The sequence below is a fragment of the Phacochoerus africanus genome, chromosome 2, assembly GCF_016906955.1.
Source record: "Phacochoerus africanus isolate WHEZ1 chromosome 2, ROS_Pafr_v1, whole genome shotgun sequence".
Lineage (NCBI taxonomy): Eukaryota > Metazoa > Chordata > Mammalia > Artiodactyla > Suidae > Phacochoerus > Phacochoerus africanus.
The window spans coordinates 165,440,817-165,462,996 of NC_062545.1; the positions used below are offsets into that span (position 1 = coordinate 165,440,817).

The following is a 22,180-nucleotide window of genomic DNA, read 5'->3' on the forward strand; positions in this document are numbered from 1 at the left end:
AATTTTTTTTTCAACATCATTAATCATCGGGGAAATGCAAATCAAGACCTCAGTGAGATACCATTTCACACCTGTCAGAATGACTATTATCAAAATGACAAGAAATAGCAAGTGTTGGCGAGGATGTAGAGAAAAGGAAACCTTGTGAACTGTTGGTGAGATTGTAAATGGGTGCGGCCACTGTGGAAAACAGTGTAGAGTTTCCTCAAAAAACTACATATAGGAATTCCAATTGTGGCTCAGTGGTAACTAACCTAACTAGTATCCATGAGGATGAGGGTTCAATCCCTGGTCTCACTCAGTGGGTTAAGGATCCGCCATTGCCATGAGCTGTGGCGTAGGTCGCAGATGCTAGCACAGATTGGCATTGCTGCGGCTGTGGCGTAGGCTGGCAGCTGCAGCTCTGATTCAACCCCTAGCCTGGGAACTTCCATATGCTGCGGGTGGGGCCCTAAATAAATAAATAAATAAACAAACTAGAAATACAACTACCCTATGATCCAGCAATAACAATCTGGATATTATCTGAAGAAAATGAAAACACTAACTGGGAAAGGTATCTGTATCCCCAAGTTCATTGACGGATTATCTACAACAGCCAAAATATGGAAACAACCTAAGTGCCCATTGATGGATGAACGGATTAAGATACTATTTTGTACAATGGTATATTATTCAGCCATTAAAAAGAATGAAATCTTTCCATTTATGACAACATGGATGGGCCTTTAGGTTATTATGCTAAGTGAAATACATCTGACAGAGAAAGAAAAATACTGTATGATCTCTCATATGTGGAATATTTAATTTAAAAAAACACCAAGTACAGATACAGAGAACAGATTAGTGGTTGCGAGTGGCAGGGGACAGGAGAGGGGGCAAATGGGTGGAGAGAGTCAACAATAACATCCAAAAAGAGCAATTAAAAAAAAAGAAAAAGAATCTCCAGAGAGCTTCTTGTAAAAACAAAACAGATTCCTATGGGCTGCCAAGCTAGACTTTCTGAATCAGATTATCTGGGAGTGGGGCCTCGGACGCTTAACAAACTCCCCAGGGCATTCTTATGGATAGCAGTCAGGCCTAATCATCCCACTTTTCTTGTGGAACGTTAGGCCCAAAGAGGCCTTGAGCCAGACATCAGAAGAACTAAAATCAGAAATTAGATCTTCTGGGAGTTCCTGCTGTGGTGCAGCAGAAACAAATCCAACTAGCATCCATAAGGATGTGGGTTCAATCCCTGGCTTTGCTCAGTGGGTTGGGGATCCTGCGTTGCTGTGGCTGTGGCATAGGCCTGGGAAACTTCCATATGCCTCAGGTTCAGCCCTAAAAAGCAAAAAAAAAAGAAAGAGAGAGAGAGAGAAAGAAGGAAGGAAGGAAGGAAGGAAGGAAGGAAGGAAGGAAGGAAGGAAGGAAGGAAGGAAAGAAAGAAAGAGAAAGAAAGAAAGAAAGAAAGAAAGAAAGAAAGAAAGAAAGAAAGAAAGAAAGAAAGAAAGAAAGAAAGAAAGAAAGAAAGAAAGAAAGAAAGAAAGAAAGAAATCAGGTCTTCTTCTGACCCACAGATGTTCTTTCTACACCAAGGCTAGAAACCTACAGGATCCAAAGAACTACACATCATGTATTTGTTTTAATTTTTTAAAATTCTAAGTTACTAACATCCACAGTTTAAATAATTAAATACAGGTCATTTTACAAGACTTATGAAAAACACAGTTCCTCACCTATGCACCCTCATCTGGCCCTCCCCGCAAGGAATCACTTTCAACCTCTTTAGCTGATTCTTTTGATACTGAAGGAAACAGAATATCACCCCAAATACACTTCTCTGGCGCAACAATTATTTGAACTGAAGGCAATTAAGAAGCAGCAAATGCAAGAAAAGTTCTCCCTATGCTTCCCCTTGTTTCTGCTCAAAGGCCAGATATAAATTCTCCTTTTCTGGAGATGAGTCTTGTCAGCCCAGAAATACACTAAGGAAACCTGCAAACAGGCCTTCCTCCCTTAGTTCCCACCCTAAAATTTACCTTCCCACAATTCGCCATCCTTGGAAGCCTAAAACTGTGTTCCTTTGTCCTGTCATTTCTCTACAGATTTATTGTTCTTTGTTGAAGATGCTGTATAAGCCAGAGTTCTAAACTGCTCCTTTGAGTTACTTTTCACTCAAGTGTCAGGGGCATGACATGCGTGCTGCATGCACTAATAAACTTTCATTTTTCTCTTGTTAATCTGTCTTTTTGCTAAAGAGCCCTAGTTGAAATCTTAAGATGGATAAAGTTGTGCCTCCCCTACAGTATTAACTCCCACTCTTGGCATTATTTGCATTTTTATAATGAGCATGCATTGCTGTGTTACTCTTGTAGGGTCTTCATAACACACATAGCCAGGATGGATTGCCAGGTCTGGCATGGGACCAGGACCGGAATGCAGGGCACTGCAGGGTGCCCCAGAGTCACTGGGCACAGGCCACCAGCTCTTCCAGGGCTTGCTCACGGTGGTTGCCATGGACCAGCAACACCTCCTTGATCCGGTCCTTGTGGAAGCCCATGTCACTGAACTGCTCTGAGAGGCGCAGGAACTCCCCTGCCTGAGGAAGAAGAGCAGAGAGGACACTAGGGAGTCTGTGAGGCTGGGCCTCCGCTCTGGGGAGCCCCCTCCCAGGTGCCCACTGTACATACTCCCAGAAAGCTATGGCCCCACAGGCTGGGTGAGACTGATCCTGGTGGCACCTGAGGTTTTCCTGGGCCTCAGTGACATGAGGTGATGTGGGTTCAACCCTCCCTTCCTGTACCAAGGCAAGTGGCCTTAGTCTGGCCTCTGGCTCTCTCTGTCCTAGGCTTACTTCCCCACTCCAGCTCACTCCTGACTCCCTGTGCTCAGACACTATGCTGGGGCAGGAAAAGGAAGGCTTCGTACTGGTGCCCAGAGGATGCACAGCCCAAGGTCTCTGCCAAGGCCTCACGCAGTACAGTCTCTGCTCTGCCCACCTTCCTCCCCCAGCCCCCCGGTGCCTGAAACTTTCCTGCTTCTCCTCTTCCTCCTCAGCATCTCTCTCACCCGTTCCTCCCTCCCTTGGCTTCTGTGAAGACTTTGCTGCCTGGGCCAGCTGCCGACTGTGGACAGGGCACATTCACGGGGCACTCAGAAGGCCCTCCTGGGACCACAGCTGTGTGCATGCTGGGTTTCCAGATACACGGCAAACTCCCCGAGCAGAGAAGTCAAGCCTCTTTGTGCTACCCCGTCTGGGTGTCTGACAAAGGCAGGCAATCAATATTTATTGTGCTGATTGAGTTAAATACCACTAAAGGCCTGACTCCTGTTTCCTCCCACCCTTCCCCCTTCCCCATAGCTCCTCTCACCTCTCTGTGTCTCACCTCCCTGGGCTGTCTCCTTCTCCCCAGGGCTGAGCAAACAGGCTGTCTCCTGTGCCCCCCAGGCCAGCTCTGGCACGGGTCTGGCCCTGCACAGAAGGCCGGTGTGTGCACCCCATCCCCTCCCCTCCCCGGGGCCCTGGCAGGTGGTCCTGCTGACCTGGCTCTCGGAGAACTGGAACATCTCCATGGCCTCCTCCACCAGGCCCTCTTCGTAGCCTTGTCGCAGCAGCCGGTCACAGGCGCTAAGGTAGCTGAGAAACTGGGCCAGAAAGGGGCACAGAGAGAAGGATGGTGAGAGGTGTGGCAGGACGGCAGATGGGGTGGAGGAGGTACCCAAGGGCTTGATTAGGGCCTGAGCTCGGGGCAGGCTGTCTGGGCAACCCTCCTCTCGCAACATGAGCCCACAGAGGAGGGTCAGAGGCCTCCTCTGGGGACAGGTGGATAGCAAAGCCTCACCAACTGTCCCAAGCTGGGGGCTGGAATTCAGGAAGTGGCCTGTCAGGGTGGGCTAAGAGGTTCCCAGAACCTAAGAGGGGAATGGGCCATACCTCTGACATGGGCGTCTACCCACCACCCACCCAGCCTGCTCACCCTCCCTCATGGGCACCCGCCTATGTGAAGGTGCACCCCCACCCTCCCCCAGACACATAACACCTTTGCCATCCAGGACTCCATGCTCCTGACTCTGCCACAGTCCTGCATCGGTGCTGGAAAGGGGATGGGACAGGAGAACCCACTGGGTGGAAAACCGGATCCAGCCACTCCCGGCTCAGTCATCAGGGCTGCTTTTGCCCTCAGGATAAAGCACTGCCTCCCAACCAGGGCTCAAAAGCCTATTGCCCTCTGTCAGCAGCCCCAGCTGCCCCCTCAGCGGCCCAGACCTCTGCATTTCGGGCTCCCTCCTCCCCAAGGCCAGCCTCGGCCCTCCTCCCAGGGAACCTCTCTGCCTCATGCCAAATGCTGGATGCTGGATGCTATCCCTTTTGCGCCTACAGCACCATGCGCCCATGCTTCTTCCCCTCACAGACAGCTTTGTAACTGCTCTGCTGATTTTCTCATCTTTATCAACTTTTTTTTTTGTATTTTTAGGTCTGCACCTGCGGCATATGGAAGTTCCCAGGCTAGGGGTCAAACTGGAGGTGCAGCTGCCAGCCTATGCCACAGCCACAGCACCGAGGGATCTGAGCCATGACTGCGACCTAGACCACAGCTCACAGTACAACGCCAGATCTTTTTTTTTTTTTTTTTTGTCTTTTTGCCTTTTCTAGGGCTGCTCCTGCGGCATATAGAGGTTCCCAGGCTAGGGGTTGAATCAGAGCTGTAGCCGCCGGCCTATGCCACAGCCACAGCAACAGAGGATCTAAGCCGCGTCTGCAAACTACACCACAGCTCATGGCAATCCTGGATCTTTAACCCACTGAGCAAGGCCAGGGATGGAACCCACAACCTCATGGTTCCTAGTTGGATTTGTTAACCACTGAGCCACGACAGGAACTCCAAAAATGCCAGATCCTTAACCCAATGACTGAGGCCAGTATCCTCATGGATACTAGGCAGGTTCGTTACCACTGAGCCACAATAGGAACTCCTTTACTGACTTTTTGTACTGCGAGGAAAGAGCTGTGTCATTCTTGCTCACCACTGTGTCCCTAGCACCCAGCATGGCAGGCAGAAGGAGCTCAGTAAACGGAGGCTGTGTTTAGAAAATGAATTAAGAACCACCTTCCAGGAGCTCAGAGCTCAGCAGGGAGATAAACCAGATACGGGACAATATGAGTGCCAGGCAAATCAGAGCAGGATTTATAGAGAGTCAGGGCCAAATGAAGGCTCCAGACGATTAGAATTATGGGTGTAAGCGGAGAAGAAACAGGTCAAGTTTCTGCAGACCTTTAGAACTGGGCAGAAAACCAGGATCATATGGACTAATGGTTTTCAAATTGCTTTAGCTTCTGAACTGTCCAAGCACCAGGGGGCTTCAGCAATAAGAGGGTAAAAATGAAGCTGCTCTGGGAGAACTAGGGGGCATGAGGTGGAGGGAATCCCTGAGTCCAGGTCCCACCCCAGGGACCTTGTACTGCGTATATTTTAAAAACCGCCTAGCCCAGCCCTCCTTGCATAGGTGAGGAAACTGAGGTCCAGGCAGGGCAGATGCCCAGGGTCACAGGACTAGGACCCAGATCACCTGACCTCTGGGCCAGTGCCTTGTCCAATCAGAGGAGCCAGCTGCCAGTGGAGCTCTGAGCTGGCTTGACAGTAGACAGGGTTTCCCAAGGTGAACACCTGGGCAGGGCAGATGAGGAATGCTCCCTTCACCTCCTGGTTCGTCCGCAGCAAAGGTTCTCTCTCAGTCTTGGTACTGACTGCAGCTCTCTGGTAGCTTCAAAACTACTGGTGCCTCAGAATCCCCACTCAGAAACTGCTGCTGCTCACCTCCAGAGGCCCTGATGTGACTGGTCAGGGGGCAGCCTGGGCACAGGGATGTTTATAGCTCTCCAGGTGATTCTTGGGTGCAGTCAAGGTTGAGAATCTCTGGCTCAGTCCATGCCAGCAGATCCACACCAGGCTGCATATCAGAACCATCCACAGATCTTTTAAAATGACAGGCCCCTGGGCTCAATCTAGATCCACTGATGGGGACCCTGCAGAGTAGGTCCTGAGAATCTGCATGTGTAAGGATATGCTGCTTGGTCAGTTGCCAGGCCTACCTCAGGCCTTAGGGTAGGTGAGGATGTCACCTTCAGACCCCAGGTTGTCACTGATTTTAAACACACATTCCCCCTCCATTCTGAGAATGGGGAAAGTGAGGCTCAAAGGGGGTCTGATGCACCCAGAGTCCCATGGAAAGACTGGGCCTGGCCTGTGGACCCTCACACATGTCACTCACACCTGTCCTGCAGGCAGTCAGAGGGCACATTGATCCCTGTAAAAGGAAGGAAGGAATGATGGACAAAGCTCATCTTCTGGATCTCTTCCTCTCTCCCTGGTTCATCCTCCAAGAGACCTGTCTCCATTACCTAATGCGCACCCCACCCCACCCCACCCCACACCATCTGTTGTTCATCTCTGACCAAAAAGGATTTCCCATAGTGCTTATCTTTCAAAGGGAGATCTGATCCCAAAGGAGATACTCAGTTTAGAGGGACTTCACAGAACAGAGAGGAATGCTAACTTGGCGGGGGAGGCAATGGCCCTTCAGACCCCCTTAGCGCCTGGCTCCTGACAGCTCATTGGGGAGAAGTCCCACCAGCCAGGTGGTCAGTCTATGTCTGGAAACACAACGTTCCTGATGCAGTGAGATTTTTCCAGTCTACCCACAGGAAGGCCAGTGCCCTGCACTGGCTCCAGCTAATCTTCAGGCCCCCACAGTGATGGCCTGAGACCCCAGCCTTGTCACAGAGTCTGGAGGGATTGGGGAAGCATGCCAGATTTCCTGCCATGGGCCTGGCCCCTCACAGCCCTCCTAGGCAGCTTCTTGACCAGAGTCCTAGCTTTACAGCAGCAGCTGAAGGTTGAGGCAACTTTAGATCTACTCTTAAATTTCAGATCAGGAAGTTCCCTTGTTGTGCAGGCCACAAATGGGGTACAGGTTCAATCCCTGGTCCGTGAACTTCCACATGCCACAGGTGCAGCCCCCCACAAAAAACTTTCAGATCAACCTAAGGTGCTGCTCTGGAAGGGTCTCACACAGAAAATGAGAGAAAAGCCCTGTGCTCAACCCTGGTGCTGTCACTGACTGGTTATACAAACCTCTCTGGCCTCAGTTTCCTCATCAGCAAAGTGGGGACAGTAAAAGCACCTTGTAGAACTGAGACCTACTGAATGTGTTCACATTGTGGGACTGGCACAAAGGTACTCAATAAATGTTAGCACCACCCCCACCAAATCCCCCCACCATGTTAGCCATGCAGGGGGCACCATGTTGAAAGTTTTCTTCTAGGACAAGGAATGGACTGACGAACCCAGAGTAGAGTAGAAGTCCAAGTGGGTGGGAAAGGGGACCAGTGCACCTCCTCAACCTGCAGAAGCATATCCTGCTTTGGCTCCTGTTTGAGTCACTCTCCTTCTGTCACCCCCTCACTCAGGAGCAGGTAGCTCCAGACCTTCAAAGACTCAGCATATGACAGGTATCAGTGATTATGGACAGGGTGACCAAACCACCACCTCTGATGGTGACAGGGCAGAGACAGGACAGAAGAATAAGTGCCTGCTTCCCTGAGACCTTTCAATACCTGCAGCCCAGCTCTCCAACCACAAAGAGCATAGAAAATAATGCAAAAGGGCATGTGACATTCAGGTGGGGGAAGGGGCTCAGGCAATGGGATTCAATGTTGCCCCCTGATGCTGTTCACAATCCTTCCGTGCCTCCCTTTTGCTATTGGGTCATAGAGAAAATTCTAAAATTCTCAGCCCACGAGTTTCCATCATGGCTCAGAGGTTAGCAAACCCGACTAGCATCCATGAGGATGCAGGTTCCATCCCTGGCCTCGCTCAGTGGGTTAAGGATCCAGCGTTGCCCTCAGCTGTGGCGTAGGTCCCAGACGAGGCTCAGATCCCATGTTGCTGTGTCTGTGGCGTAGGCCAGTGGCTACAGCTCCGATTTGACCCCTAGCCTGGGAACCTCCACATGCCACGGGTGTAGCCCTAAAAAGACAAAAAGAACAACAAAAATTTCTCAGCCCAGTCTTCAAAGGACCCTTAATCTGCCTTCAATTCCCTTTCCTGTCTTATCTCCCACCAGTCTGCATCACACATTCAATGAGACCACTGGATCAAGGCCCCCCAAACCCTTCCTGCCTCCCTTTGCTCATACTGATCCTTCTACCTAGAATATCATCCCTTCTCCTTTTTGCAAATTCAGATCTTCTTACTGCATCTAAATACCCAGGAAGTGCCCACTAAGTACTGATGACTAGGTTGATGGATGGGTAGATGGAAAGAGAGAGAGGTGGATACGGGTATGGATAAACGGTTCATTGAGGGAAGTGGTTAGAGCTATGCCATCCAGTATGGTAGCCAGCAGCTACATGTGGCTATTTATATTTCAGCTGTCACACTAGCCACATTTCAAATAAACACATATGGCTAATCGCTACTATATTAGACAGCGCAGGTATAAAACATCTCTCCTATACAGAAAGTATGACTGGGCAGCTCTGGAGAGATTCTTGGCTGCTCAAAGCTCCAGCCCTTTGTATTTGGGGCAGAGACTGGAACAGAAGTAGAATACTAAGACTCCCCAAGAAACCCTGGGGATTCCTGATAAACTCTTAGGGAGATGGGAGCATTAGGGTCTAGAAATTTGCTCACCCCACCTCCCCAATAATTAGTTCCAGGCTGAAATTCTGCCCCTAGAGAAAAAAGCAGCATTTTAAGTTGAAGATAATAACAATATGGCCATTCACCCAGCTGTAGCTCCACAGCCCCCCAACTCTGGGTCCCCCACTCACCTGGCTCAGGCTCTGCCGCCCTGTCTTCTGCAGAGCCACGATGGCCCTGTGCAGGGGATACCCAAGGGCCACCACTGGCCCAATGAGGTCTTGCTCCTCCTGGCTCAGGGCAGACAGCAGGTCAGCAGAATCAGGGTGCAATCTGTGGGCAGCGAGAGGCTGGGGCACCTGCCCAGGAGGTGGCAGGCAGATGTATGGATTGAGGGACTGAAACAGACAAGGGGCACGTGTCACTTACCAGCTGGAGGTGACACCCAGCTGGGCAGGACATTTTTAAAGGTATCTTTATGCACCATCCTTCTCTATAGAGTGTAGGGCTGATATTGTGATGAGCATGGAATCCTGCAGACCTGGGTTAAAATCCCAGCTCTCCACTGTCTATTCGGTTCCTCGTGTATAAAACAAAGGCTATCATATCAAATACCTCACAGGGTTGTTACAAGGCTTACATAAGACAAGGTGAGAAAAGCAATTAGCAAAGGGCCTGCTAGACAGAAACTGCCAATAGATAATAATATTTATTGCTTAGAACAACCCTGCAGGAGAAAATCTCTAGGCCCATCCTATTTTACAGATGTTGAAATCAAGGTTCAGAGAAATTAATGACCTGGTGAGCAACCTATTTTGGGGACCTGAACCCTACTCAGAATCGGATCCAGGATTCCTTATCCTATGCCTTAATGGGAAGGGAAGCAGGGTAATCTTCCCAGCCAGACCTTCCTTCTTGAGTTTGGCTGGGCTAGGGCTTGGCTGGGCATGGAACAGGGTAGGAACTGGGTAAAGCTGTGGTACTAGGGAAACCCACATAGGCCCTGGACTAAGGAGGATGGCTTGAAGGCATGCAGTTGATTTGGCTGGCATCACTCCTAACCATCTACCATGAAGAAGCATCCATCTGCTAATCCTGAACACACTGCCCTGTGCCCTCCTCCCTGAGGAAAGCCTAGCTGCCACCCTGACTCCTGGAACACAGTGTGGGTGACCTGTTCTCATCTTCTCAGGGGTTTCTCTGCCATGACCTCACCCTAGGATCCGCCCTAGGACAGGATCCTAGGGTGAGGATCCTAGGGTTTGTCCCAGAGTGACAAACATGCAAATCTTAGGATCTGAGTCTACTTCTGTGACCTTGAAAAAGATTCTCAGCTGCTCTCTGCCTCCGTTTCCGCCTCTACAGAACATCTGCCTCATGTGCCCCATCCCCCTCCCCAGTCCCCTACAGGGTTGCTGCTAGAGTTAAATTTAACCGGGACCAGGAGATGATCCTGGCATCAGCATCATCTGTGATGCTGTTCACACAGCCTCTTCTCCGTTTGCTCTAAAGAAATGTGTGAGGAGTTGCTGCCCATTTTACAGGTAGAGAAGGGATGGCTCAGAGCAGTTCAGTGACTTGCCTCAGCTCATACACCAGTGAGGGGAAAAGCCAGACCTTGAGTCTATCTTTTGAGCCTAATTTCACCTTGGCCTTATTCTGTTGCATTTCCTGGCCTAACTGTGGAACTGCTGGGAGGCATAAAGCTGTGCCCAAATGCCACCTCCTGCTATTAATCCTGACCTATCCCATCTGTTCCAGATCCAGGCTTTGTGGAGTTTGATACTCACACAATTTGGAGTTCTTAAAGAAAACACAATTATGGATATAAAATTAGGTGCAAGACCTTGGAAGAAACAAAGGGAGGTGCCTGAGGCTTAAGCTTTATTGGTTTCACTGTATGTTCATACCTGCTGCCAGTTCTTTTGAGGGCATACCCTCTGTCCTAAAGCCTTCCCAGCCTGCAGCAGCCTTCACCTCTCTCTCAATACCTGATTCCTCTCACTATACAGTGCTGCCTTGTCTCACACTTCCTTGCCCAAATCTCCATGCCCTATGCTTTTGGCCTTGCCTCTTTCAACCCAGTTTCTTGCAGGAAGTAGCCGTACAGTGAATATTCCTTGACTAAGTCTCCAGCTTGCCCATCCTACAGCAAGCCTTGCCTCATGGGAAGCCCAAACTTGAGCCACATTCAGATTCAACAACATTCACTGAGCACCCCCTATGGGTCAAGTGTGCTGCTAGGTGCTCTGGAAACAAAAATGAATTGAGATCCGATCTCTGCTCTAAAAGAACTCATATTCCATTGGAAGAGATGGACAGATTAACAACTGGGGTAATTAACAACTACCGTGACATGCGCCCTAATAGAAGCAAGGAAGGTACAGTGAGAAACAGAGGGAATGGGGCCTCTGAGCTGGGAATAGTCTATGCAAGGGGCCACAGAAAGGACAGCAGGGTACCTGAACAGGTGAGAGCAGGCAGGGAGGAGGAGGAACGCGGAGAGGAGGGGACCCAGACTGTGGGCAGGTGGGCGGGGCGGGGGTGGGGGTTGCTGCTGAGCTTTGGCCTTGGCCAAGGGGACAAGTTCCTTACCGCGACCGTGGGCTTGTGGCTCCGCACTGGGGGCCTAGCACCGGCCGTGGCGGGCCGCGGGGGCAAGGCCGGGCTGCTGGGAAGCGAAGGCGCGGGGTCCGTGGGTGGCGTGGGGGCGCTGGACAGTGGAGGCGCCGGGCTCACAGGCGGCGCTGGGCTCGGGCAGAGACTCAGAGCTCGGTGGCGGATGCAGTGCAGGAAGTCGCGGGGGCGGGCGGCCAGCCTGCCCTCGGAGAGCCGCCTCTGGGCCGCCGCCAGCTCCGACCTCACGCAGCTCAGCACATCCAAGGAGCAGCGGTGTTGGCCCAGGCTGGGGCTCGCCGGGGAGCTGGGCTGGGGGCTGCAGGCATCTGGCTCTTCCTCCTTGGCAGAGGAAGCTTCTTCCTCGTCCTGGTTCTCCTCTTCCTCCTCCTCAGGCCGCTCCTGTGGTCCCGCCTCAGGACCTTTTGCCGCAGCAGGTGGGGGCTCCAGCCCCTGTTCGGGGTTGACCAGCAAGAGCCAGGCAGGCGGGGCTGAAGCTGCTCCTGGGGCATCACACTGGATAGGGCAGGGTCCCCGGACCACAGCCTCCACCCAGAAGAGCGTCCTCCTCTCCAGGCTGAAGTCATGCTTTGAAGAAAAGGCAATGTGACGCTCCCCCAGGTAAACCGGGGTACCTGTTCAGCCAGAGACTCACCGGGCCTGGATAGCTTCTGATTCTAAACCCCAAGCATCCATTGCAGCCCACCCTCACTCTTGGTTTTAGCTAGCACTGGGGTCTATGGACATCAATACATAAAGGACAAGGAACAGATTAATAGAATGAAATGTAGTGAAATAACTCAAGTCCCTTTGTCATTCAGTATGTTATTGAACAACAGCAGCTAAAAAATTTTCTCCAACAAAACTTCTTAACAAAAGAAGCTGTCACTTGAGCCCAACACCCAGCAGGTGCTGGATAAATGGTAGCTAGTTTTTTCCCTTTAGGCTACTATAGATTGTCTGACAATCTAACCACCATCTATAACATTGTTGCTATGGGAAAATGTGTTTCAAGTTCCAAACACTGGGAATACAGCCCAGGTGAACTCAGAAACCTGACTAGGAGAGGCTGTAAATCATACTCGGAGTCTCATGCTGCTCTGTTTGGTACTTTGGCAAGCAGCAAAAGAAACAGAGGCTCAGAAGGAGAAAGAGGCTAAGGGAGAACAGATGCCCACCCTGAGGGTAGGAGGCAGACCCAAGGGCAGCACTGGGGCTAGGACAATAGACAGACTTGGCAGAAGAGTGCCCATTTCTGCTTCTAGGAGAAGTAACCTTAGAAAAGCCCCTTCCCAGCTGGGCTTGAGCTCAGCAAAGAGGGAAAAGCTGTGATAATCCACCTCCACTGGAGCTCAGTAAAGCAAGCTCCTCTTCCCTTCAGCACAGACCCTGCTGCCAGAGTGAGGACCCTCAGCACAGGCTGCCTGGGGAGAGCAAGAGCTCCTGCCCCTCAGAGCATGGGCTCTGGGCTTTACGAGGTTTATTTCAGTTCCTAAAACCTGGGTCCTAAGGAGGCTGAAGTGCAACCCCAGGATCTGCAGATGAGTCTCCTGCTCCTATGTCCCCAGGCCACTCAAGCTCCTCTAGCTGACCCCACCCTGCCCAGCACTCCCCGCCCCAGGCCTCTCCTTCCTGTGGACCTATGCTCTCTGCACCTCACTTCCTACAGCTCTTTATTTTTCCTCATACATTGCTTGTCCAGTGCCTCTCTGGTTCCAGACCTTCTCTTGGCTCTCATGAAGTGATCTGGACTCAGGACCTGGGTTTTGGTCTCGCCAGTGCCACTAACTTTGAACAAATCATTTCTCTTCTCTGAGCCTCAGGTCCCTCATGTGTGAAGTAAGTGAGATCCTGAACTAGATCCTTAAGCTTTTCTACAAAGTACCCTGCAGACAGTGCTGAATAAGCCCTCAAGAGTCCCAGGACTTCGGTCCCTAGAGACCTAACACCAGCTCCACTGTTCTTTGTAATCTAATTCTTTCATACTAAAAAATTCACGTGAATTTTGCCTTCTACCCAATGATACATCTGTGTTAAAATATAAACGCAATAGGGTTTCCCCTAAATCTCCAACCTGAATCTCTTGGAAGTTAAATAATCATGTTTATCCTGAGGGTAAGAGGTACCACACATATACTGGGTGCATACGGTGTGTGAGCCATGGGGCATGGAGGGCTTTAAGGGTGCCCCTAGAGTGGACATGCTTTGCATCTGTGGAATAGTGATTCGGTCTGATGTGTCCCTGTAACTCTCAGCATGTTAAAGGAGAATTCTGGAGATACTATCTTAGCCCAAAAGAGAGATTCTAATGGTGGAATTTTAGACATGGCAGCAAGCTGATAGGGAAGATAGGAATTAGAGGATCCTTGCAATTACTCTCAGTCACTTCATATAGGCAACATTCCAGTTATTCTTTTTTTTTTTTTTTAATCTTTTTTAGGACTGCACCCGCAGCATATGGAGGTTCCCAGGCTAGGGGTCATATCAGAGCTGTAGCCACTTGCCTACACCACAGTCACAACAACACAGGGTCTGAGCTGTGTCTGTGACCTATGCCACAGCTCACAGCAATGCTAGATCCTTTAACCCAATGAGCAAGGCCAGGAATGGAACCCACATTCTCATGGATAATAGTCAGGTTCTTAGCCCACTGAGCCACAATAGGAACTCCCATTCCAGATATTCTAAACTTAAAATAAGACCCACTAAATAACCCCCATCCACAGGCCTTCTTCATGAAATATCTTTTCCTTTTGGGTTATTTCCAAACTTCCTAGACTATGCTGCAACAGTACTGGCTGCCATCTAAAATCAAGGAACATGGCTTCATGAGACTCAGCATCTGACCCACAGACCCAGGGATGAGGAGATAGACAGAGAGATATACTTACCATGGAACCCAGAAGAAGCTCCCTGCAGGCTGGGACACTGAGCTGTGGCCCAGGAAGTGGCTCTGTATGGATCACAAAGCCTTTGGGCACCTTGAAGGGGACACCATCCAGGGCACTCATTCTGTCAGAGGAGTGTGGAGACGGCTGAGCAGGGTTGGGGTAGGCCTCCTGTTGGCAGGGAGAAGATGTATCTGTGAGGACCAGGCTCAGGCCTCAGGTGGCTTACTGCTCTCCTCTGAGGTGATTTAGCTGAGCCCCACACAGCCGAGAAGGAAAAAGTGAAGTGGCCCAAGCTGCACAAGGGAGGAAATGAATAAAAACAAGAGCATTCACACTGAGAGGAATTGACTATTTCATGTCTAAGTCTTTCTCTCCAGACCACTGTTTCCCAAAACATGGTCTAACAATTCTTGCTCTAAAGCAGTTCATCAAGAGTTTTCACCCAGGAGTTCCCGTCGTGGCACAGTGGTTAACGAATCCAACTAGGAACCATGACGTTGCAGGTTCGATCCCTGCCCTTGCTCAGTGAGTTGACGATCCAGCGTTGCTGTGAGCTGTGGTGTAGGTTGCAGAAGCGGCTCAGATCCCAAGTTGCTGTGGCTCTGGCGTAGGCCGGCGGCTATAGCTCCGATTTGACCCCTAGCCTGGGAACCTCCATATGCTGCGGGACCGGCCCTAAAAATGGCAAAAAGACCAAGAAAAAAAAAAAAAGAATTTTCACCCAAACCGTTAAGGAAGGAATATCAAATTACACAAACTCTTCCAGAAAAGAAAAGAAGGAATACTTCCTAAATTGTTTTGATTTCAGCATCACCTTAATACCAAACCTGAAAAGAAAAATCTTAGGCTGGTATCTCATGAACATAAATGTAAAAAATCTGGAGGTCCTGTCGTGGCGCAGTGGAAACGAATCTGACTAGGAACCATGAGGTTGCGGGTTCAATCCCTGAGCTTGCTCAGTGGGTTAAGGATCCAGCTTTGTTGAAGACGCAGCTCAGATCTGGCATTGCTGTGGCTGTGGTGAAGGCCAGCAGCTGTAGCTCTGGTTAGACCCCTAGCCTGGGAACCTCCATATGCTGTGGGTGTGACCCTAAAAAGCAAAAAAAAAAAAAAAGAAGAAGTATAAAAAATCTTATCAAAAAATTACGGGTAGAAAATACACCACTGACAAGCTGAGTTTATTTCGGGAATGAGAGATTGGCTTAACATTCTAAAATTAATCAGTGGGGATAAAGATAAATACCAGTATAATAAAAATGAAAAATTATAATTATCTATCCTCATAGATGCAGAAAAAGCACTTGAAAAAAATCAATATCCATTCATGATTTTAAGAAACAGTATTTGCCAAGAGGGAGGGGAAGGGAGTAGGATGGACTGGGAGTTTGGGGTAGTAGATGCAAATGATTACATTTAGAATGGATAACAATGATGTCCTACTGTGTAGGGGGAACTATAGCCAGTCTCTTGATGGAGGATAATATAAGAAAGGGAAAGTGTGTATATGTACAGCAGAAACTGGCACAACATTGTAAATCAACTATACTTTCATTTTTTAAAAAATTGCTATAAAATGCAAAAAGTAAAAAAGAAACAATAAACAACCCCCTTTAAGCAACTTTAGAATAGAAGGGAGTTTCCTTAACCCAACAAAGAATATCTCTAAAATTTTTAGAGCAAACATCCCAAATAATGGTGAAATACTAAAATATATCCCCTAAGATTGGAAATGAGAAAAAGATGTCCTCATCATCTCTTCTGTTCAACACTGTACTAGAGGTATTAGCCTGTGCAAAAAGAGATGGAAAAAAATAAAAGTACAAGGACTGGAAAGAAACAAAACTACCATTATTTGTAGCTGACATAATTATATGGACAAAATCCAAAAGAATCTATGAATAAAACTCTTAGAATTAGTAAGTTAATTTAACAAGGTCATTGGATTTAAGGTCAATATACAAAAATCAATATACACAAAAAAATCAGTATACACAAAAAATAAACCATATAAATGTTATCTTTTAAAATTTCACAAGAGGAGTTCCCATCATGGCGCAGTGGTTAACGAATCTGACTGGGAACCATGAGGTTTTGGGTTCGATCCTTGGCCTTGCTCAGTGGGTTAAGGATCCAGCATTGCCGTGAGCTGTGGTATAGGTCACAGATGCGGCTCGGATCTGGTGTTGCTGTGGCTCTGGCGTAGGCTGGCAGCTACAGCTCCAATTGGACCCCTAGCCTGGGAACCTCCATATGCCGTGGGAAGTGGCCCTAGAAAAAGTCAAAAAGACAAAAAAATAAATAAAATAAAATAACATTTCACAAGAGATTAAATTTTTATTTTATTTTTTATGGCTGCACCCACAGCATATGGAAGTTCTCAGGCCATGGGATTGGATCCAAGCTGCATCTGAGACCTATACACGGCTGTGGCAATGCTGGATTCCTTTAACCCAATGCATCAGGCCAGGGATTGAACCTGCACCTCCACAGTGACCTGAGCCTCTGCAGTCAGATTCTTAACCCACTGCACCACAGCAGGAACCCCTAGAAATTCTAATTTTTGAAAGCATTTATATTAGCATTAACCACCTAAGACTCAATCTAACACAAGATGTGTAAACCTCTACACCGAAAACTATAAAATATTAGGCTAAATGGAGAAATACACCATGTTCATGGCTTGTAAGACTCATTATTATAAATATATCATTTCTCCTTGAACTGACTTATTGAACCCACATATCAAAATTCCATCACACTTTTTGGAGCAAATTAGCAAACTAATTCTAAAATTTAAATGAAATGCAAAGGGCCAAGACAATAATGAAGAAGAAGCAACACAGTTGGAAGATTTATACTATCAGATCTCAAGACTTAAAGTACTAGGAATTAAGACAGTATGGTAATGACATGAGAGCTTACCAAGAGACAAATATAACAAAAAGAAAGTCCAGAAATAGCCATACATATATGGATCTTTGATTTATGACAAAATTGGCCCTGCAAAGCAGTTAGAAAATGAAAGACTTTTTAATAAATGGTTCTGGATTAATCGGATATTCACCTAGAAAAAAAAATCTTGACCTCTACCTCATATTATAAAAAATCAATTATAGGTAGACTGTAGATCTATATGTGAAATGTAAAAAAAGCTTGAATAGAAAAGCCAAATGTTTCATACCCAAAAAAGACTAACTATAAAGGAAATACTGATAAATTGGTTTAAATTAGACTAAAAAACTTTCATTCATCAAAACATATCATTAAGAGAGTGAAAACGCAGGAGTTGTCTTCTGGCACAGTCGGTTAAGGATTTGGAATTGTCACTGAAGCAGCCCAGGTCACTGCAAGTTCGATCCCTGACCCAGGAACTTCCATATGCTGCAGGAGTGGCCAAATAAATAAATAAATAAATAATTTTAAAAGAGTGAAAAAGCAAATCATAGAGGGGGAGAAGATATCTGTAGTACAGGCAACAAAGGACTCATATCCAATTTATACAAAGAAATTCTACAAATCAGTTAAGAAAAAAGCCCCCAAATAGGCAAGAGATTTTAACAGGCACTTCACAAAAGAGAATATCTGAAGAACCAATAAACACTGTAAGTTGCTTATCTTCATTAGCCGTCAGGGATGTGCAGAAACAATGACACAAACACACACACACACACACAGAGTTAAGATAAAAAAGCCTGACAATATCAAGTGTTAGTGAAGATGTGGAGTATCTGGAACTCTCATACACTGTTGGGGATGGAGTTATTTAGTATTAGTCAATGATATTTACTAAAGCTGAATTCTAAGAATTAAAAATTCACGCACGGCTTCTGAGCTGTTTGACTAAGATCAAGTGTAATGTCTCTTAGCCTAATAACATTCACAATAGCCAGAGACTTGATTTTTTATGTATTTCAGACCACATTAAATACTGTTGCCTTAAAAAGCAAAGCAAAATTCATTCACACAGAATTCAATTTCATGATTGCCTATAATAATATACTTAAATCTAGACTCCTGATCACAATCTGGTATTTTGCAAATAATCAGAGCTTACCAGGAGCCCACATTAGGGGTTACCTCTAGCTCAATATAATGTCATCCCTATCAGGATGGTGAAAAGCCCTGCTATTCTGGGTCACTGGGGTGATCCCCATGCCCACAGGAGAGCATCATGTGAAGAGGTAGAGTTGATAATCTGAGTGCAGAGAGATCAGATGAGGCCAGAGGGGCAAATCCTTTTAATTCCCTCATTTCTGCTGTCTGCTTATTCTCGTCAGTGTCACTGTATGTAAGACTCGAAAAGCTTTTCCACCCCATCTTGGGAGACAGTCTCCCAGCATACTGGGAGTAAGTCTTTATGCTACAAGATCAGACAGCTTCCAGTAATGATCAGTAAGTTATCTGCCCCATCAGCCTGTTCCTAAAGGGAGCCTTTGAGATAGAGGGAGTTGTAGGGGACACAGGAAAGCCAGAAAGTCTTGGCATTCTCAGATTTATTGTTCACATTTTCAGCTTTCATTAAAATTGTTAGCAATGAGGGAGTTCCCGTCGTGGCGCAGTGGTTAACGAATCCGACTAGGAACCATGAGGTTGCGGGTTCAGTCCCTGCCCCTGCTCAGTGGGTTAACGATCCGGCGTTGCCTGTGAGCTGTGGTGTAGGTTGCAGACGTGGCTCGGATCCCACGTTGCTGTGGCTCTGGCGTAGGCCGGTGGCTACAGCTCCGATTCAACCTCCATGTGCCGCGGGAGCGGCCCAAGAAATAGCAACAACAACAACAACAACAAAAATACAAAAAGACAAAAAAAAATTGTTAGCAATGAGGACGAACCAGTTTTGTTGAGAGCCAAGGGTGAACTGCCTGTCCAATGAGCAAGTTATAGGGAGAGCCACCCTCGTGCTTCCTTCCCTGTGACCCGGCATCTGCATCCTAACAGATTTTCTCTATTCAGCTCTACACTTGCTTCTAGGGTAACTGAAGAGTTTGAGGATTCTGGAAACACCTCTTAATAGCAGCAAGGGCTACAGTGTAAAAGACATGATCTAGTTAGAACATATTCTAAAATGACAGTCACCTTAGCTCAATACAAAGGTGCAGATCACTAAGTGAAGGTGTTCCTCGGAGGAAGGGGAGTATTCTAGTCTTTATGCAGCTTGGGGAAACATGGGAAAGATGGGAGTTGATCAGGACCCTGGAAGGTGGGGGAACAGCCTGTGAGCAGGGAAAATGTGGGGTGGAGAGGCTAACTCCAGGGAGAGAACAGCTTGAGCCAGGGAGCAGGGGCAGGGCAGAGTGAGGGGGAGACAAGCTGCTTCACTTAAGTAGATCCTTTGTGCTGAGAATCAGTCTGTAATAAGATTGAAGGGGCAGTTTGGGGTGGAGCTGGGGAGGGTACTGAACTATAGGCTGGGGGCTGACTCCATTCAGGAGGCAGTGGAGAAAGCCCTGAATGGGTCTGAAGGGGTGGGTGAGGGTGGGAAAGTGGGGATATTAAGAAAGCCAGTCTATGCATGCTTCAGCAAACTGCATAATCCAGAAACTTTCCAACAGCAGTTCGTGAGTTTGTGCCTATGTGGCTGCATCTGAACCTAGGGGCAAGGGGTGGGTGGGTAGGGATTGTAATCATTGTTCTACCTGGAGCCCAGACAATGACATTAGCATTATTTTTTAAAGGTCTCCACTATACTCCCAAATGACTTTGTCCTTGCCCATAGCTTCAATAATTGACTCACACATTTGATTTTCCAGGTTCCTTTGAAGGTCAAACTCACAAACACAACTGCCTACAAGGCTTCTCCTCCAGGATGTCCCAAGGCTGTATACCCAATATACCCAAAGAGAACTCAGAGGTTCCCCTCCCCTAAACTGCTCCTCCTCTTCCATGATTCCTCCTCTCAAGGAATGTCTAAGGTGCACACAAGCTTGAGACTCATCCTTGACACACCTTCTTCTCCTTCACCACCACCCATCTCAAATCCCTGGCAGGTTTTCCCTCCTGAATCTCTGAATCATGCTACCTCCACTGCTGCCATGGTGTTCCAAGCCCCTACTATCTCTCACTTGGACACCTGGTGTCCATGCATCCTCTCATGCCTCATTATTGTAATTCTAGTCCACACACTGGGATGAAAATGACCATTTGAAAACTAACCCATTCCCCTGTTTAAAAGCCTCCAACAGTTCCCACCTTCTCACAGAATAAAATCAAGCTCCTGACAAGGGCTTCCAATGCCTTGCTGTGTCTGGCCCTACTCCCTCACTGTCTTACTCCAGCCATGGTGGTCTTCAATCGCCTTGGTTTCTTGGCCCAACGGAGGGCCTTTGCATACGCTAGTCCAGATACTTGCTGTGTTCCTCTTTGTGTCTTCCCACTAGTTAATGCTTCAGAGCTCTGCTAAAATATCAAAGTTTTCCTGACCCTCAGACTTGAATAGGTTCAATTAGTACAGTGACTTTAAGGATTTTTTTTTCTACTGTGACCCATAGAATGAAATACATTTGACTTTGTGACCTAGCATATACATACATAAACTAAGTGGTAATTCATACCCTTACTATACATTTTATACTACAGCACACTCAGTTTGGGAAGCAAAGGGGGTCCTAATTATCTTATAGAACTCTCTCTCCTTTAAAGCACTCAGGATACTGATTGTTGGATTAATATCTATTTCCCTCAAAATCTGCATTAGAGAGTATTTGGAATTTTGCTCACCTTTACAGCCCTGTACTTAGGTAATTATTTGAGCCTCAACAGGCACTTAAAAGTTATTTGAAAAATGAAAAATATGTTTGTAACTAAGCATTTTTTTTTTTTTTTTTTTGCTTTTTAGGGCTGTACCTGCAGCATATGGAAGTTCCCAGGCTAGGGGTCGAACTGGAGTTACAGCTACCAGCCTACACCACAGTCACAGCAACATCAGATCTGAGCTGCATCTGCAACCTACACCACAGCTCACAGCAGCGCTGGATCCTTAGCCAACTGAGCAAGCCCAGGGATTGAACCTGTAACCTCATGGTTCCTAATCAGATTCGTTTCCACTGTACCACAGCGGGAACTCCACTAAGCACTGTTTCTTTATAGTGCTTATAACAATTATAACTGACTCTTAACAATTTGTATAATCATTAAATTTCTCTACTCTAGCTCCAGGAGGGCAGGAATCCTGTTCGTTTGCTCATTTTTATGCCTCCAGCACTTAACACTGTACCTGGAAAATGTTAAGTATAAATCATTTCCCAAGAACAGTTAAAATCCTGGTAACCAGATTCTGGCAAGCCTGAGTTAATGAAGTTGTAGAGTGTCTACTGCTCTGCACAGTTATCCACTCTAACAGAAATTGCCTCAAAAATTTCAATCTTTGCCTCAGATACCATGAGAAACCCAGTTTATTCTCAAAGGCAAATGGAAACAAATTATGGATAGCCAGTTTAATCCTACTGGGAAGAGTTTGTTATAAGCATTTTTTTAAGTTAAAAAATGCTTTTTAACGCTTCATGTCATCTCTAGTCTCTAAAATATATCACAGCTAATGCTTCACAGCATTCACATTCCTTCTATATATTATACTTATTTGAATGGAACAAAACATACTTTGTAACTTACCTTGTAATTCCCAGGATAGCTCCTCTGCGGACAAAATTTGTAGAAGTGAATGGCTACAACAGATGGTATAATCCCAGCTAAGCTTCTTGATACATCCTTGCACAAAAGTCACGTGGACATAGGAACATCAATGGTTTTAGAGTGATTAAGTTTGTGGGCTGTAGCAAATTCTTTGAGGTCATAAACTCAGGGACTCTGGCTGAACTCTCTTAGTATTTAAAATACAACTAATCTTTTTCATTTTCCAATCTTCCCTGATTTCACCGAATTTCTTAAAAATAAATGCCTTTGTTAACTGTTTCTCATAAATCCAGGGTCTCCTCTACTAGGAAAAAGATACATTTCTTACATACAGGACACGATGGATCAACGCCTTTCTGGTTAGTCTTTGAAGGAGTTTATGTCTCTATCTTCATTCATTTATGTTCAATATTTAGAGAATAT

At 47.1% G+C, this 22,180-nt stretch overlaps 1 protein-coding gene across 2 annotated transcripts; it reads right to left on the reverse strand.

Annotated features, from left to right (window-relative positions):
- Positions 1 to 1,510: 1,510 nt before the first annotated feature.
- On the reverse strand, positions 1,511 to 22,180 carry UBAP1L (ubiquitin associated protein 1 like). 2 transcript variants are annotated; one of them, XM_047767069.1, is made up of 6 exons: positions 21,737 to 22,180; positions 14,132 to 14,299; positions 11,220 to 11,828; positions 8,816 to 9,022; positions 3,526 to 3,627; positions 1,511 to 2,581 (listed from the first exon to the last, which is right to left on the reverse strand). In XM_047767069.1, exons 2-6 carry the CDS (start codon positions 14,249 to 14,251, stop codon positions 2,447 to 2,449), a joined length of 1,173 nt encoding a protein of 390 aa, XP_047623025.1. In that variant the 5' UTR covers positions 14,252 to 14,299; positions 21,737 to 22,180; the 3' UTR covers positions 1,511 to 2,446. The 2 variants fall into 2 exon arrangements, with proteins under 2 accessions (XP_047623025.1, XP_047623023.1); XM_047767067.1 differs by lacking the exon at positions 21,737 to 22,180 and having other exon boundaries at positions 14,132 to 14,620.